General features: G+C 43.9%; 1 protein-coding gene across 1 annotated transcript in view; it reads right to left on the bottom strand.

Annotated features, from left to right (window-relative positions):
• The window catches only part of TENM1 (teneurin transmembrane protein 1), a 353,672-nt gene that overhangs the window by 37,340 nt on the left and 298,174 nt on the right, over positions 1 to 18,158 (bottom strand). Inside the window, exons 20-21 of the mRNA XM_022561862.2 lie at positions 2,898 to 3,264; positions 973 to 1,483 (exon numbers count right to left, since the gene is read on the bottom strand). Coding sequence (XP_022417570.2) covers positions 973 to 1,483; positions 2,898 to 3,264 — 878 coding nt within the window. The remainder of the gene's footprint in view (positions 1 to 972; positions 1,484 to 2,897; positions 3,265 to 18,158) is intronic.

Genomic DNA, 18,158 nt, shown 5'->3' with positions numbered 1-18,158 from the left:
CTTCATATTCCCTACATTCTCACGGAAGAGTCACACCTGGAACTCCTCGTATTTAGTATCTCCGCTTCTCACGTTCCTCAACTTGAATGCCATTTCAGGCTCTGGGTTCAGTTCCATGCATTATCTTCACTTGGTAAACTGGTTAAAAATTCAGCAATTCCCTTCGTGGGGAAGATGCTTGCCGAGCGCTGGCAAAGTAGCTTTCTAAATGGGTTGACTTGCAAATAACGTTGTCCAGCCTTAAAAGGCAAGGACGATGGTCTCTATGTCCATGACAGGACACCTCCTAGTAGCCTGCCGTCAGACACACCTTCTGTTAATTTCCAGTTAAACAAAGTTATCACAGACCCGGTCTGTGAATACCCAAATGTATTGGAGTCTTTGCCTTGTGCAGGGAAACTGAGGGGAGGGCGCAGGCCTGTACTGAAGCTTTTGACTCCACATTTCCCAGAAGCAGCCAGTGGAGTGCAGCTTCTCCTGTTTCAGCATTTGCCCCACGTCATTTCACAACTTAAACTGAGTTGGGCTGGGCTGGGCTGCGCACACATTCATTCATTCATTAAACCCCACAGCGATCAATAAATACTAGTTAAGCTACACGGCTTCTTTGCTACTTTAGAACTATTTTCTAGTTTTGTCATTTAAATGAAATTTTCCCTTGTTTTCCCAGCTATGCTGTAAATTTCTCGAGCACATGGACTTCCGCCTCATTCTTGTCTCGTGCAGCGCCATGCTTGATTCTTCATTCAGCCTATGTTTTTATTATTATGCTCTGCAAAAGTGCTTGCTCTGGAGAAATGGGTTCGAAGCCTAGGAGTTGGGTAAAATTTTCTCCTTGACTTTTTTTTTTTTTATTGTGGCTGTTAGGAGAAAATAGCATGCAACACTCAGCAATTACTAAGTCATCTTCCCACTGTAATACAATTGCAAATACAAACCTAACAAAGCCCATGTTGAGATTTAGAAACTTACTCATAAACGGTTGTCCATCCATTTTCGTTACTTTTGGTAGCCAGAAGCCCCGTGTTTCCTGGATAGGTCATCAAGGCCAGATTGTAGCCTTGGGCTGACACTCTTTTCAGGACTCCGTTGCTGCTTATGGTCAGCCAGTACACCTGCCCGCCAGGCACCACAAGCCAAAGGGGCATCCCGCTTGCGTCTCGGCGAATGTGCACAGAATTGCCATTGTTGCTGGTAATCGCACCCAAGTCACCTTCGGCATTGTAGGTGAAATTATACACATAGTCCCTCGTTATCAAGTTCAAGGTGTGCAGGTGGGTTCCATTGACAGTGAACTGGTACAGTTCCTGATCAGCAGGTGATGCAATCTCATAAAGGTTCATGTCATTCAAGTGGGCTTGGTTCCTGCTAATGGTACGAATTCGAACATTCCCAAGGTCTGCCACGTAGAGGGTACCATCAGGTGACACTGCTAAGGAGGAAGGGGCTTTCATCTTTGCATCTTTGGCATAGCCACCATCACCTGTGGGAGAAAGACCCTGATGTTAACAGTTGTGGTCACAAGCACTTATACAAACATACCATATACAGAAATCGCTGTGCATCAAGAATCATTTTAAAGGGAACAGTCAGTGAACCAACATTTTCCACATGCCCCAGCTGGATATCTGAAACCCATTATTCACAATTCTTGAGTCAGTGCCACTAAAGATGAACAGTGAGATGCAATTCTCTCAGTTAACACCGATTTTGTGAAATCGTCAATCCTGCTCTTCTGTATCTAAAGATACAAAATCAGCAAATGATGACAGCCACCCCAAATCTAGCCAGAGACTTACGCCTGTCCATGCTCATAGCATCTATCTCAGGGCTTTCCAGTCCTACTGTGCCCAGACACCTTTCTTCTGTTAACTTTCATTGTCATATTGTCAAAGTACACTAAGTCTGCAAGTGTGACAATGATTCAGAACATCAAATTTGATAACTGGAATAAACATTCCAGTTTTGCCTTGAAAGAAAGATATCAATTAGCAAAATAACTATAAAACTAGTTGTCTAGGAAAACACTGGAAATATCAATCAAAAGTCATATTGACCAAGTTGCTCACTCTTGATTCCTCTGTCCCAAGGAAAGGCAAAGGTTAAAAGAACCATTTGGGCGTGGATGAGCAGTTTAATAGGGCGGCATGCAGCATGGAGGGATGTCCACGTACCAGCAGTAAATGCATCTACTGACACTTACAGGACTGTTTACTGTCTGGAATATCCACTCTGTGTTTTGGAGAAAAGGCTCTTTTTTCCCCCCCTATTTCAATTGAAGTAAAGGGCACTACTGGTTATGGAGAAAATTTTGGATTAAAAAAAAAACAACGTAAGTAGCAGACTGATGTCCTGAGAACCCTCCATTGTGAGATTTAACTTTGCCCTTGTATCCTGAAAGCAGTCTGCTTCTAGTCCCTTTGGGTTTCAAATAGCACACACTGTTAATCTGGAAACCAGTCACTTATTGGAAGTAATTTTTTCCTTAGCTAAATCAGTAAATGTAGGTTTTACCTAGCTTCCCTTTATCCAAAGTACAAATAATATCATGATCTTACATTTGTAGAGTGGTCTTAACTTCTTAGAGTACCAAAACTTTTATTATACTAGTTTATCTTCAAAACAGCAAGGTGATATAACTGAGACACGTGGTCTCTCTACTTAGCAGATGAAGTGAGTCATGAAGGGGTTTTATGGCTTTCCTAGGGTCACTCAGTGAGTCAACTGCAGAACAAGGACAAGATACTAAGCGATCTGACCCCCAATCCATTGCTTTCTCCAGTGCCTCACACCAATGTTTACAAGTAATACTTTTGTTCTTTTTTTGACTTTTCTGATGCACGTTTTTCTTTTGAAAACAGAGAGGGGGAGCTACTGAATTGCTAAAAAGGTCATACCTGAAAAACAGTCACAGTTGGGATCAATTTTGCAGTCACAGTCAGTGGGGGCACCAGCCATGATGGAGATCTCCCCATTGGTGGTAACTTGCTGAATGCGGTTTACTTTCCTCTCGTCTGTTTCAGCTATGAAGAGCAGCCCGCTGTGGGAGACGCTGATGGCCCTTGCTGACTCCAGAGTGGAGTGAATTGCTACCTTGCTGACCAAGAAATGATCGATGCCTGGCACCTGGCAGTGAATGGGGCGCCCTGCAATGATCCGCACTCGCCTGTTCTCAGAAATTTGAAGCACAATGTTGTTATCCAAGACGTACAATGAATTGTCCAAGGGATTGACTGCAAGGTCTGTTGGCCACTCTAATCGCACCTGCAAAAAGAACAGAACACACACCATTAGGTTACAATATCTTTCCGGGGCCGTTTTACCTTGAAAGAAAAATTGGCTTATTGGTTCCCCGTCTCATGAATTTCAGCAATGTTGGTGTTATCCGGCAAAGTTCGGAAGGACAGTTGATTAAGTGCTCTGGTAAACACATTTGCCGTTTATGCCATTTCCAACATAATGTGAAGTATTTTCTGCTATAATTCCAGAAGGATCCTTCTCAGAGTGTGGTCTCCGGACCAGCAGCAAGAGCATCACCTGAGAACCAGTTAGAAATGCAAATCCTCAGGCCCCAACCTAGACTTATTGAATCAGAAACTCTGGAGTTGGAGCCCAGCCAGCCATGTTTTAACAAGTCCTCCACGTGATTCTGAAGCACAATAAAGTTTGAGGACCACTGCTCTAGGGCTTCTGTGGCACTATGAGATGCAAATCTCTCTCACTGCTCTGTAGATGCATGGAACAGCAAAGTCATAGAGGCATCTGGACAACAGAGTGCTAGAGAAACCCGATTTTACTCTATCAGCAACCTTTGGGGACAGGACCTTTCCTTGGCACAGACCTAGCATCTGTCTTGTGGAGTACTCAGGTACAGTTCATCAGCTGGGGATTTGGAATCCTAAGTTGTAATGCACTGCTCATGTGGCTTGACCTGGTTCACTCCACATCCTTCTTTCCTCAGCAAAGAAACAGGTTGGTTTGTTCTTTCATTGGATGTTTGCTGAGCACCTTCTCTGTGCTAAGCCTTGTGCTAGGCTTTGGGCATTCAGAAGATCTCCAAAATGACAAGAGGTCAAATGCCTCATGGTCTACAAGAACCCTTGGAGAGCCATCAGGCAATTACTCTCCATGTCATGAGAAGGAGGCAGCAGAGAGGACGTGAGAGCTCTTTACCCAGACTAGGAGTCAGGAGGCAGGTTATTTCCAGAGAAGGTGGTACCTAAATAGGGTCTGCAATGACCAGTAGGAGAGGAATGAGGTGGAAATGGCAGGCAGCAGAGTTGAGGGCAATCCAGGGAGAGGGAGCAGCATGGGTAAAGGTTCAGAGATTAGAGACAGTATGGCCCATCCAGATACTACAAACAATCCAGTAAGGCTAATACAGGCTGAGTGATGGAGAGGTGATCGGTGAGAATCAGGAGGTAGACAGTGGCTAGGTATCAGGACTGAATTGTGCCCCCCTAAATTCATATGCTGAAGTCTAACCTCTAATGTGACTGTATTTGGAGTTGAGGCCTTGACAGAGGCAATAAAGGTTAAATGAGGTCATAAGGGTGGGGCTCTCAGGTCCTTATAAGAAGGAGGAAATACCAGGAATGTGTATGCACAGAGAAAAGCCCATGTGAGGACACAGTAAGAGGATGGGCGTCTGCAAGCCAAGGAGAGAGATCTCAGGAGAAGCCAAACCTGCCGACACCTTGATCTTGAACTTCCCACCTCCAGAACTATGAGAGTATCACTTTCTCTTGTTAAAGCCACCTGGTCTGTGGTGTTTCGTTGTGGTAGCCCCAGCAGACTAATACACCAGGTAATGGAGAGATGTACATGTCCAGTTTTATTCTGATGGCTTTAAGTAGGGATGTGACATAATCATATTTGGGTTCTAGAGGGATCACCCTTTCTGCTGTTGAGATCGTATTGGAGGAGGAGGTGAGATGGGAAACAGGCCGCTAGTTAAGAGGCTCCTGCAGTGGTCCAGGTGAGGGATGATGGTGGCCTGAATTAGGTTGGCGACAGTGGGGATGGAGAGAAGTAGATGGATTTGAGACACATTAAGGAGTTAGAAGCAAAAGGACTGGGGTGTGTGTGTGTGTGTGTGTGTGTGTGTGTGTGTGTGTCTGGCGTGCTGGTGCCAAGTGCTGTGCTGGGCACTGGGACACACAGGCCAAGCAAACACGGATCTACTCTAGTTCCTTTCTTGACACAGGAGTCAGCCCAATGTCTACCCTGACATCTCCTCGACAGCTGCTATTTATCACAGGGCACTTCTCAAGAGAACTACGTTACGTGCACTCTCGACTCCACCACTCACTTATTCTGTACTTTATTTCTCTTCTCTTATGGCTAGGCAAAGGCAGAAGAGTCTGCCCCATTCCTGGCCAAGATAGTAACAGTAATGTAGCTGCAATTCTTTTTGCCTTGAGTGAAAGCCCGAGGAAAGCTTTGTTTTTCTTATTGAATCCGAAAGTCTGAAAACAAGATATATGCTATCATCGCATTCTGAGGCCCACTATTTCCAGGGGCCTTCCACTCAGTAATGAAGTGGACAAAGGCCAGTCTGAGATAAAGCCCTTCCCTCTAATTCTGTCTCTTAATGGAGGGCAACTGGTGATGTTATAAAGAAGACAAAGGTTGTCTTTGACCTCTCCTCTTGTACCACTTGGGTCTCTTTGTCCCCTGTCTCTGAGTGTCTCTCCCAGACATCCAGCAGCCTCAACCTGTCCTCCTGTCTCTACATGCCCTCAGCCTTGACATAGGCTGGCCTTCTCTGGTCAGTACCATATGCCTCTGGACAGCTAGGAATTTGAATGCTAATGGAGTATAAAGCTGAGCTTCTGTTATGCATGTTCTACAGAGCCTTTCAAACTGAGGCCATTGGATAAACATTAAACAAACACCAGCCTTAACAGCTCCCAGAGCAGTTTGCTGTGATGTGCTCCTCGGCACGCCTGTCTGAGGCCCTTGCATGTCAGCGCCCTGCCACGGAGAGGGAGAGCAGGGAGATGGAGCGCCTGCGCTGTGGACCCCTCCACAGCCCTCACTCTGGACCTCTATACACACCATCGGGCTGCTACAGAAGCTGTCTGTGTGCGCTGGGCCTCTGGAGCACAGTCCCCCAGGAAATAAGCTGGGGCTGGCTGAGGAAGAGGAAACCAATTGATTTCAGTCCAACACTCGTATTTTGATCAAGTCTGAAGTCAGTGACCCAGAAAAAACAAAGCTGGCAGAAATGACGTTCTAATTATCCCCACTCTGAGAGCTGAGGCTGGGGCAGAGGCCGGGGACGGCACACACCTGGCAGAAGTCAGAGCAGGCCATGTTTTGGACTCTGCTCTCTGCTGTCAAGGCCGCCTCTGAGATAAAGGCTGGTAGTTGGAAGACGAGCTGTTAAATTCTCCAACTCGCCCGAGCTGATTTAAGTCAACGCTATTGGTGTCATGTTTATTAGGTTTAAAACTGCCTCAAAAATACACCAGCTAGTGTGTCTGTTTGTTTTCTGTTCCATCAAATAAGTCACCCTCTGGCAGTTTCCTGTGACTAAAGTGGCCTCTGTGCTTCTGAGACACTTTCTGTAGGAGCTACACAGAATCCCTTTAATTCCCATTTGATTTGTCTCTGAAAACGCCTCAGATGAAAGATGTGTGGCTACTTAGTAGTCTAGGGTCTGTCTTTTCAGAAACTGGACCTTTTCACCTCTCGTAGGTTGTTAGTTCCTTCTATCTGCTTCTCATGTTAGATACTCTCTTTTCCACGTAATTTTTCAAGGAACTGGTGCTTTATACCGAGGCATTTCCATAACACACAATGTAACGTGCGGATTGGAGTCTTGGCCTCATTCCGGCTGTCAGAATTAGCATCTGTTAGTTGCAGAGAGACCCCAGAATTATAGACTACTGAGGTGGGACTAAGGTTAACCCCTGAGGGCTGTTGGCATTTGTCCAGGTGGAGAGAAATAAACATTTCTTTTGGGGGTGGTGGGAGAATCTTTGCACAGTAACCCAGCCTGCAGGGAAACCATTTGGCCTAATTTGTGGTCGGTGCCCCACCTTGTAAAAACACATTAATTTGCTTGAAATGTCAAAATGTATTCAAGCTAAACTAGCATTAAAGGTCACTGGTGTTGCCGCCAGCTGGTAGAATGTGCCCATCTCCCAACAACCTTCCCTGAGAAATAACCCACAGCAGAAAGGGGCTCTTGGTCTGGATGTCAAGTCTTGACAGCACCATGTCTTCCTCTGCTAATTGAAAATCTGCCTTGAAGGCACTTGGCCCTCAGGTCAGCCAGTCCCACGGCTGGTTTAAAGAGTCAGCTAATTTTGACCTAAGTAGTAGTTTATAAAGCAACAGAATCCTATCGGGGAAAATCCATGCGTAACAGCAATATCTAAATATGAGCCCTTGATTAGACTAAACTAGAAAATTCCTCAGTTATCCCACACTGTAGACACAGACCATAATTCGTAAACTGAGGCTCTCCCTAACAGTTTCAAGGCTGGTTCCTTCCCATACTAGCGTGTAACCCTAGGCAAATGAGGTGTCTTCCATGAGCCTCTGATTTCTTCATCTGCAATAAGGAAACGAAGCTGATGGTAGTCTATCTACTTTTCAGAGATATTGTGCGGATCAACTGTGACAAGGAGGCAAGGTACTGAGCCCAGTGCCTGGACAAAGCATGGGACGGCAAATGGCATTAACATGAAAAATGGTCTCAAAGTCATAAACCTTTAGCGCTAGAAGGAACCTAGTCCAGTTACCATTCAATATAGTTCCTTTTCAGCTCCGTTTCCCAGACTTCAGTTGTCCACACAACAGCTTCATGAATTTTGCCTTAGCTGTCCACCACTTGCACTATTATTGACTTAATATTTTTCTTTAAATTGACTTACTTTCTAAATATAAATAGGTGCTGCCCCTTCCTTTGAACTGGTCCTAAACAATAACATCTGTAAAATTACAGGCCCACTCATCTGAGCCTTTAATATAAGTAACTACTGTTTACTGAGTGCTTCCTATGTATCAGGCTCTTCACGTGGATTATTACTTTATATGCTTAGAGCAATCACTTGAGAAAGAAACTATCAATATCCCCATTTTCAGATGTCTGCGCTTCGCCTCTATGCCGTCTGATTCCTCACCTAGAAGAGTGGACATGTTTCTTCACGCTCTCCTCACCAAGTCTGGCCTCCCCTTTACCTGGTTAGATTCAACCTAAAGGTTGATTTCAACCTTTTGTTTTGTTTTGTTTTGTTCCTGAGAGGGTCAAAGCTCATTAGGAGTTGAGTGATTTGTCTTTCTCTCTGTCATTTGTTATCTTTCAGTTCAATGCTTTGTGGTGCCTACTCTGTCTCAGGCACTATTACAAAGGTAAATAAAAAAGGTCCCTGCCCTTTATGAGTTCACGGTCAAGTGACAGAAGGCAGATACAGAAACAGGCCATTTCAATATCACGTGGTTAAGTGACACGATAGACACATGCCCAGGGTGACATGGGAACACAGAGGAGGAAGCTTGGGGCAATACTCCTAGAAGAGAAATGTAAACTTAATCTTGAAGGATGAAGCAAAGGTACTGAGAAAAAGCAAGGTGGGAAGAGTGATCTCAGCAGAGGGAAAAGAATGAACAAAAGCACAGAAGCACGAAACCATATGGGAGTGTGGAGCTCACCGCAGTCTGGGATTGCTGGAGCATAAGTAGGGTAGGCAGTGGTGGTAAATGAAGTTTCAGTGTTTGCTGGGGACTAATTTTAAGTCTCTCCACTGAGGCACTATTGTCATTTGGGACCAGGTGATTCTTCGTTGTGGGGCCTGTCCTGTGCAGTACAAGATATTTAGCAGCGTCTCTGGCCTTTATTCACTAAATGCAGGTAGCACCCTCCCTTGAGCTGTGACAACCAAAAATGTCTCCAGACATTACCAAATGTCCCCTAAGGGGAAAACTGTCCCTTGTTGAGAACCGCTGCATTAAGCCATGAAGGGCTGTGTAGGCTAAGGACTTTAGACTTGAACTGAGGGTGTTGAGGAGTCAATGAAGATCTTTAAAGTTGGGGGTTGACATGGTCAGACTAGGGCTTTAGAAAGATTACTTAGGCTGCAGTTTGGGGAGCAGGCTGGAGGGAGACCAGATTGATGCAGGAGAATCAATTTGGAGGCCAGATCTTCACCAGTACATTCACACATCTACACAGCTGTCCCTCCACGCCTCTCGCAAGTATCTGATGCTGATTCAGACAGACAAGGTCCCTGCCTTCATGGGCTTAGAGTCTGCTACACTGTTTCTCATACTTTTTTGGATTTACAAAGTCCTTCGAGAATCTGATGGAAGCTATATACTCTCTCCGTAGAAAAAGGCTCAGATGTAGTAGAAGGAAGTGGTTAGGAGCTCAGGCTTCAGAGTTAAGACTTCCTGGGTTCAAAATTTTGTTATTTGCTAACTCTGTGACCTTGGAGCAAATCAGTTAACCTCTCTGAGCCTCAGTTTACTTATCTAGAAATTGGGTATAGTAATAATACCTTCTCAAAAATTTATTATAGGAATTATACCAAAAAAAATCTACATAAAGCACTTAGCACAGTGCCTGGTACACAGAAAGAGCTCTGTAAAGGCTACTTTTTATTATGGAACATGCCTGTATTTCTTCTCATTCCTGTCTGACTATGGACATGTTCTATTCCTTGGCTATCTCATGAACCCTTATTTGATTTTTTTTTTTTTTTTTGGGCTGTGCCTCATGGCTTGTGGGATCTTAGTTCCCCAACCAGGGATTGAACCTGTGCCCCCTGAAATGGAAGTGCAGAGTCCTAACCACTGGACCGCCAGGGAAGTCCCTCTCATGAACTCTTAAGTGCAGTCACATCGTCATGCTCTTTCAAGGTTTCCCTTGCTTCTCTGTCACCGGCCATTCCCTCCTTGTTCATTTATTCCATTGCTTGAGAATCCTTTTAAGCTATGTGTCCTCCAAGAAACATTTGGCTTATATTGGGATATATTATTTCTCATACATTTGTCAGCCAATTTCATGGCTAATATTTCAGCTTATTACTTGGATTCCCCACTGTTATTTGCAACAGTACTCTTGGTGCAGTTCCAAGTGTAGAACATGCTACTTTATTTTCCTTTCTTCTGCCAATAAATGGCTCTTTATCCCATTTTAGGCATTATGCTAGGCACTAAGGAGCCAACTCTAACCAAGACAGACTAGGCCCTGCCCTCATGTAACTGACAACCTTTGGCTGACTTCATTTCCTTCATTTTCTAATAGATACAGGGTGTTGCTAGTGACACAGAGCAGTAGAGTACTCCTGTTCCACTCCATCCATTTTAAGAAATTACTTTCCATGGAAAAGCCTCAGAAACACATCATGACTGTTACTATATTTTGCCATTGCTACCAAGTGCTAATAACTTCTTTTCCCCAAGTTCAACTGTGCTGAAGAAACCAGCTGTTTCCCAAACGGCCCTGTCTCACCATCCTAAACAGGACACTTCTCATCTCCCTCCTTTAGTACATTTCCAGCCTTGTGGCTCATCTGAAGAGTGACTGTTTGCTTTTGATCTCTGAGGCCTCTTCAGCAGGAATTTCCAGGGAGCGTATGATTAGCGCTTCTGTAGTGCGCCAGCCTGGGGGAAGATGCAGTGACGGGACGCAGTGCTCTCTGCCAGGTGTCCTGCCAACTCCACGTTAGACTTCCCCATTCTTCTAAAAGCTGACAACTGCAGACTGTTAGCATCACTTTCTGTCAGTTTGCAAACGGCCTTCTCGTTTCTTGACACTGATACTGTCTGAGCTTCTTCAAATTTATAAAAGAGGGAAAAAACCGTCTGGAGAAAGTTTGGTTTTCTGCAGTTGGAAAGCACGATGACACCTTTGAGAGCGATGGCCCTTATTGATCTTGCTTTTAAAAAGTGGAAATTATTAGAAGATGAAATACACTAAGACTACACGGACTCGTCAACCGGCAAATTATTTCCCATTATCTCAGATCCACATTCTTGTGTTTCTCTGAATAACGGCTGGAGAGTTTGAGGAACCCCTCAACCTCTGGTCAAATGTGTCAGCCTGGTCTGTGTCCATGGCTGCCCGATCAGAATAACTGACACGTAAGTCACATTATTCATTGCAGATGAAGAGCCAGGATCAATCTAATCAAGAGTTACAATCAGACTGATCTTTAGAATCATTTTGCTGCAGAGCCTATAGATTAAATCACACCTACCCCAATGTTTCAAAAACACTGTGGAAGTTGAGCAGAGCTGGTATGTTTCATCTTGCAATAATTCGCACTTTTTAAAAGGAAGATCAATAGGAACCATCACTCTGAAAAGTATCATTGTGCTTTCCAAGTGCCCCAAACCAAACTTTTTCCAGATGGCTTTTAGAAATTTGAAGAAGCTCAGACAGTATCAGGGTCAAAACAAAATGCTGAATTTGTGGTTACTAAGATGCCTGGGGCAGAGACTACTAGTTCTAGACCTACCCTATCATTCTTTCACTCTCTCCTCCTCCTTTAGTGCACTAATCTTAAAATTTGGGCATACTGCTATCTAGAATCGAAGGCATTCCAGCCTGATTTGCAGTTACCTGTAGCCATGTGATAAAGTTCAAGGCAATACGATGTAAGAGGAGGTGTGGAAGTATCCACACTTTTAAATTGATGCTGCTTAAGGACAGCTGACCCAACTGGAAGGAGCCTCTTGTTGCCCTTTCTTCCAGTATGCAATATGGATAGAAGTGGTGGGAATTTTAGCAGATGTCTTAGACCATGAGGTGGCCATGAAAATGGAAGTTCTGTGCCGGGTGGGCAGGGCAGAATTATAGGAGCCTGGGTCCCAGACGACCTCGTGGAACTGCCAACCAGTCCTGGACTATACTAGTGTGGCTGCTATCCTGCTTATGTCACTGCTGTGTGTGTGTGTGTGTGTGTGTGTGTGTGTGTGTGTGTGTGGCGGGGGGAAGGGGCTCTATTATTCTCAGCCAAATCCAATCACAACCAAGAAAATGTTCCGTTAGGCTTTGTTTTTGACTGGCGCTACTGACTATACCAATATGGTCAATCCGGTCTAACAAATTTCTAGGTTTACATCTCTGGATAGATCACCAGTGTTTGCAAAATTAAATTAAGTTGACATAAATTAATGTCCCAAAGAGACTGACACATGTGCCAAAGTCCACTAGGGCAGCCCTTTGTTATGAGGATGACTAATTGCTTAAACTTAGTGATTAACCTCAAGCATTCCTGAATACCCAGGGCTCCATCTTTGGGTACTTCAAGCTGTTCTTCCAGGTCCATGACTCATTCAGATCCAATGCTTCTCCATTATACTATAAATATTTGTTTGCCTTCCTTTGTCTTCTATTAGGTCTGTGAGTCTTCAAGGGCAGGAATGAGGTCTCATTCATTTTTGTATTTCCAGTATCTGGTATTACAGTTGACAAGTGTTTATTGAATGAAAACATTAGTGCCTCACTGACTGTAACATCTTCAGTCCATGAATGCATTTTAAAAATTGTAAAACACAAATTAGCTCTAAGAAAAACTAATTTTCATCAACATGTTTCAGTCAGTAAATCTGCATTTCCAGAGACCCACTGAGGTTAGTGGGAGTTGCCATATTTCCTCAATCTTAAGAAGTGTATTTCCTACCCCTTCCATATTTTAAATTTTCTGAAGTGAGGTTGTGTCTTATAATCAATGCATACATTTAATGGAGCATCTCTCCTCACCACCTAAAGTTATCAAATTGATGCTATGTTTTAGAATACATGGTGTCTTAGAATTGAGGAAATATGGTATTTCCATTTTGGTCTGCAGACTTCGGGGATCCCTGAGACTCTTTCAAGGATGTCTGTGAGGTCAAAATTATTCTTAATACTATTTGCCTTTTGTACTTTCTTATGAGTATATAGTGGAGTTTTCCAGAGGGTGCCTGAGGCTACTATAGCTTTGTGTTTAAAAAAATTCACACTTTTACTTTCTAATAAAGTAAATAGATAAAACCCACATAGAGAAAAGCTCTTTGAAGTCTCCAACAATTTTTAGGAGTGTAAAGGGGTCCTGACACCAAAAAGCTTGAGAATAGGAAAGAAACAGTGAATGAAACCACTCTGCTACGTAAGAGTTTCATTCAAGCTCATTAAGAAAAAAGCACGTATCCCTTCCAAGATGGCTCCTGGGGCCATAAGTTCTGTCCAAAAGCACACTGACCGAGTGGCTGAAAATCTTTCCTTCCTCTAGAGACCCAAGGCCTGATGGGTGCTATAAAAGTTTGTTCTCAGAGGCTCCCTCAGAGCAATCAGCACGTACACACTCTGTATGAGTCTGCTGTGTAATTGCCACTACCTCATCTTCATAACAGGCATAATTGCTCTGAGTTTCCGTCACCCTTTCTTGCATCTCCTCTCTGAAGCCTCAATTTTGGAAATGGCACTTGTGAATACACAGAATGTTTAACCACTTCCAGTTTTTAATTTACAGTCAAAGTCATCTATCAGCAGGAGATGAAGGCCCAGTGTGAAAACTACAGCATGTCCTTCAGACTCCACAGCTAATTTGTTTGTAAATTTGACTGTTATTGTAAGAACATATTGTACATGATGCTACTTGCCGATTTACTATTTGTATGTCTCTGTACCTTGGGCTTTATCATTACAGTCAAAGAACTTAACACTTTCAGCACTTCTGCGGGTGGGGAGAGGAACATGAAAGTTTTACTGTTTTTCTGCTTTTTCTTTTGTGTCTCTATTTCAATTTAATTTTACATGTATTTCTTAAATTCCCAGTGTATAGCCAGCACTGTGGGAGATACACATACAGAAGGGGAGATGACCAGAGAACAGTCCAAGGTAACACGAAATCCAATGTAAGACCAGGTGATGAGACCATGCATTCTGAGAGAATCTGGAGTAAAGAGAAGACCATCGTGGGTCTTCATGCAGTAGCGGGTGGGGCTCTTGTCGACAGCCAAGGCTTTGCCTGCGTAGGAGCCAGGGACTTTGAAGAAGGCCCCGGAATCATCTGGTAGCGTTCCTTCCTGTTGAGCAGTTGCAGAAACTTGTCTGTTGCAGGTTGTTAATATTATAGTATTGGCTCGACGGGATAGACCAAGCTTCCAATTCCCTTTGGCACCTAAAGCAATTTACAGGCCAGAAGTATGACTGCACTGCTTTTATGAAATGTTCTGATTTCATTGATCAGCCACTCTGAGATTATGTTTTCATTTCTGTAGCTACTGCTAACCCTGTTTTCCGGTATAATATTTCAGGAAGGAACTATTAAAAAATTTCACGATGGAGATCTTTAGAAGTGGGCAGGGTTCTAAATGGGAAGAGAAATGTCACAAGTCACGACTGCTCTACTCAAAAGTTTATTTCAAGTTAGACTAGAATTCCACCACAGACTGTGTCTCATCTTAACTCTGTAATGTTTCCAAATGATAAGGACACTAATAAGAACAGATGGCCTAATGAACATTTAGAGGGAAGATTTAACTGGTCTTATTTTCATTAGGCCTCCAGTGCACTTCCGGGTTTTGCCCACCACTTCCCTGTGTGTAATACAAAACAGCACATCCTCAACAGATGGCCCAGCTCAGGCTTCATGCTTCTAGAACTCTGGAGACTGGCCACCTGACCACTTACCATGTGTACAGAATCATTTAAGGAAGCAGGCAGGCTACGGACTTGAGCCTGAACAAAAGCAAAAATGGTGATGCATATTGAGTACCCGAGCTTCAACAACAGGGGAGTCAGAATCACTAGCAAACAAACTGAGCAGCTCTGGTTGAGGTCTCCCCATAACAGCTTCTTATGGATTCAGTAATGATGAAATCCTCTGTGGCAAACAGTCCACTCTAATTAACATTTCATCCAAACCGTAAGCATATGTGAGTGACTCCGGCAGCAACAATGACATGGAAATCCAACACCTCGTTGCACAGTGTGTTAGTTAGTGAGCTATTGTCTCCCAGCTCCAGACTCACTCCTTTAAAGACACTGCTTTAGATGAACCGGTTTGCAGGGCAGAACTAGAGACACAGATGTAGAGAAACAAACGTATGGACACCAAGGGGGGAAAGCGGCGGGGGGGTGGGGGGCTGGGATGAATTGGGAGACTGGGATTGACATATATACACTAATATGTATGAAATAGATAACTAATAAGAACCTGTTGTATAAAAATAAATAAAATAAAATGCAAAAAAATAAATAAAGGGCTTCCCTGGTGGCGCAGTGGTTGAGAGTCTGCCTGCCGATGCAGGGGACGCGGGTTCGTGCCCCGGTCCGGGAAGATCCCACATGCCGCGGAGTGGCTGGGCCCGTGAGCCATGGCCGCTGAGCCTGCGTGTCCGGAGCCTGTGCTCCGCAACGGGAGAGGCCACAACAGTGAGAGGCCCGCGTACCGCAAAAAAAAAAAAATAATAATAAAGACACTGCTTTGTGATACTGGGCTTGGGACTCTGCAAACTACATTTCTCTTTTTACCAGCTGGATTTTTGATCCATCCTGACAATCTGGGAAATAAAGCGACTCTGGAAGGCTAGAGGAGGGAGAAGGCACTCACTCTTTCCTGCTTGCTTTCTGTTCCAGTCAGTGTTGCTGTAACAGTAGCCCTTCAACCTGGTGGCAGTGGCTGGCTGCACTTTCCAGCTCCTCTCCGTAATCGGAGAATTGGTCTCATCATGCTCCCTCTCAGGGGCTGGAAGCAGGCTGACTGGTATCCTCTTCTCAGAGGAGTAGGTCCCACCTCTCTAGGTTCTGACAAGTCCAACCCCTTTCTTTTGTTTCCCCAGCCCTAGAGGTGGTGACTGCCTCCTGCAGATATTACCTCTTTTCTTGCAACCCTCTAACACCTGTGCAGCCCATTCCCTATATTAAATCTCTCTGTTAAAATCACTAATTTCTGTTTTTCTGACTGGATCTTAACTGAGATTCACAGCATCAACCCATATACAACGACAAAGGAAGAGCAATACCCACTGCAGGGCAGTGGTAATAGAAAACTAGTAAAAGTGAACCAGAACCAGCAAAGACTATCTGGTACTGAGAGAATTTATTAGTCAGTAGCATCCTTGGTGTATCTACTGGCCTGTGAAGCTGCCATGTCCAGAAAATAGCCACATAAAATAAATCCGCTGTGTTTGGACTTTAATGAAGTCGGTTGTGATTGACTTTAACCAGAGCTTCTCTGACTCTCTGGCGCTGCCATGTTGATGTCCTTACTGTTTAAACGCTTCTCACCCTTGTGATTTTTGAGGATGACACTCCCCATGACAGCTAACAGAACTTTCTCTTTGAATTGTGTTTCCATTTAATAAATATGGGTTGGCACTGAATCATGCACTTCCCCCTCCCACAGTTAACAGAGAGCAAGGCTATATTTAAAGATAAAGTCTGAAAGATAGTTAGGCCAATTGGCTCACATTTGGACTTAGCCCAGGATGTTGGCCATATAAGCCCTAGATGCTAACCACTGAATTTGCCAACCAGATACCTCTGCATCTTAGAGAGTTTCAGGTTTATTTCAGGTTATGGCGCCTGCCAGGCAAAATGTGTGCAAGACTGAGTGGTTCAGAAGTAGTTTGCAAGCTTTGCATCTTGTGACTCTCCCTGAACTCTGAAGATGCTTTTCCTCTAGTGCTTCATAGCTTTAATAAGAGCTAACATGCCATTGTCCTTTGTGTGGAAAGAGGACACTGCTGAGGGAGTTTTATTTATGCGATAAATTACGTTTTCGATATAGAATTGAGCACGGTACTTGACTTTTATTTTAAGGCCCCTGACAACTCTGGCTATTTGCTTGTGTGCAGACATTTCAGCAGAATTTGGATGTGCTGGAGTTGAAGATGTTGGCCTGCTGTTCTCCACTTCTTATATAAACAACCGAGCGTTCACTTTGGAGGGAGCAATGCAAATATCTTGGGTAATAGGCTATTCTACCCTGATTGTGATTTTACCTAAGAGATGTAGGCCTAAAAAGTGCAGTTAAAAGAAAAAGAGTTTGAATGAATTTGGAGAAGGGAAATGATTGATATTTAAAGAAACTCTGGGACTTCCCTGGTGGCACAGTGGTTAAGAATTCGCCTGCCAATGCAGGGGACATGGGTTCGAGTCCTGGTCCGGAAAGACCCCACATGCCGCACAGCAGCTAAGCCAGTGCGCCACAACTACTGAGCCTGCGCTCTAGAGCCTGCGAGCCACAGCTACTGAGCCCACGTGCCACAACTACTGCAGCCCTTGTGCCAAGAGCCTGTGCTCCACAACAAGAGAAGCCACCGCAATGAGAAGCCCGCGCACCGCAACGAAGAGTAGCCCCCGCTCGCCACAACTAGAGAAAGCCCACGCACAGCAACGAACACCCAACACAGCCAAAAAAAGAGAAAGAAACTCTGTGGGTAATTTTATTGTAATGCTTCTCCCAGTTTATAATTTTGTTAAATTTGGGTTTTTATACATTAGACTTTTTAAAACTGATTGACATGCTTGGAACCTGAATATCTTGATTAAAAAAAAGAAAAAGACAAAGCAACTCATAGACTAAACTTGCTTCAAAAATTCTAGGACACTGCTCTCTTTCTTATTATGAATATATTAGCCTCATAACTTCTTTCCTTTTGATTTTCCACTTAGCTGGGAGCCTCTGTTTTGTCTTGGGAGAGTCATATTCTTTGTATTGACCTAGAAAAACCCTGTTGTCTTACTTATCTACTTTCATATTTAATTTTTTTGTGAAATTGACCCACCTAGGATGGCCACCCACTGAATGAGCTGCTCTTTACCTCTTGATTTCAAAGTGATGGAAGATGATCTAAAATCTATACATTTCAAATTCACAGACGTATGAAACTCACACTACATTCCAACCCTAGCTCCACAGTCCACGTGACACTTCTTGAAAGTAGAAAGAAAATGAAGGATTTGGGGCACCACTCAATGACTGCAGTGAACACGCTTTAAGCAATCTAGATAGAGCGTCACATTAGCATTAGGGACATGAAACATTCTGTGAAGGTCACAGTAGATTAAGATCAGTCTCTGGAGCATATGCTTGATACAGCCCATCAAACTCATATACAGGTTTATGCATGCCTCTCTGCAAAAGGTACCCCTATGTACAAAGGACGGAAGGGAAGATTACACAATTTCTATAGCAGTTCCAAACTTC

The sequence above is a fragment of the Delphinapterus leucas genome, chromosome X (genome assembly GCF_059928025.1).
Source record: "Delphinapterus leucas isolate spDelLeu-1000000601 "Yukka" chromosome X, BTC_Dleu_Yukka2, whole genome shotgun sequence".
Lineage (NCBI taxonomy): Eukaryota > Metazoa > Chordata > Mammalia > Artiodactyla > Monodontidae > Delphinapterus > Delphinapterus leucas.
This window is presented reverse-complemented; position numbering and strand designations above follow the sequence as displayed.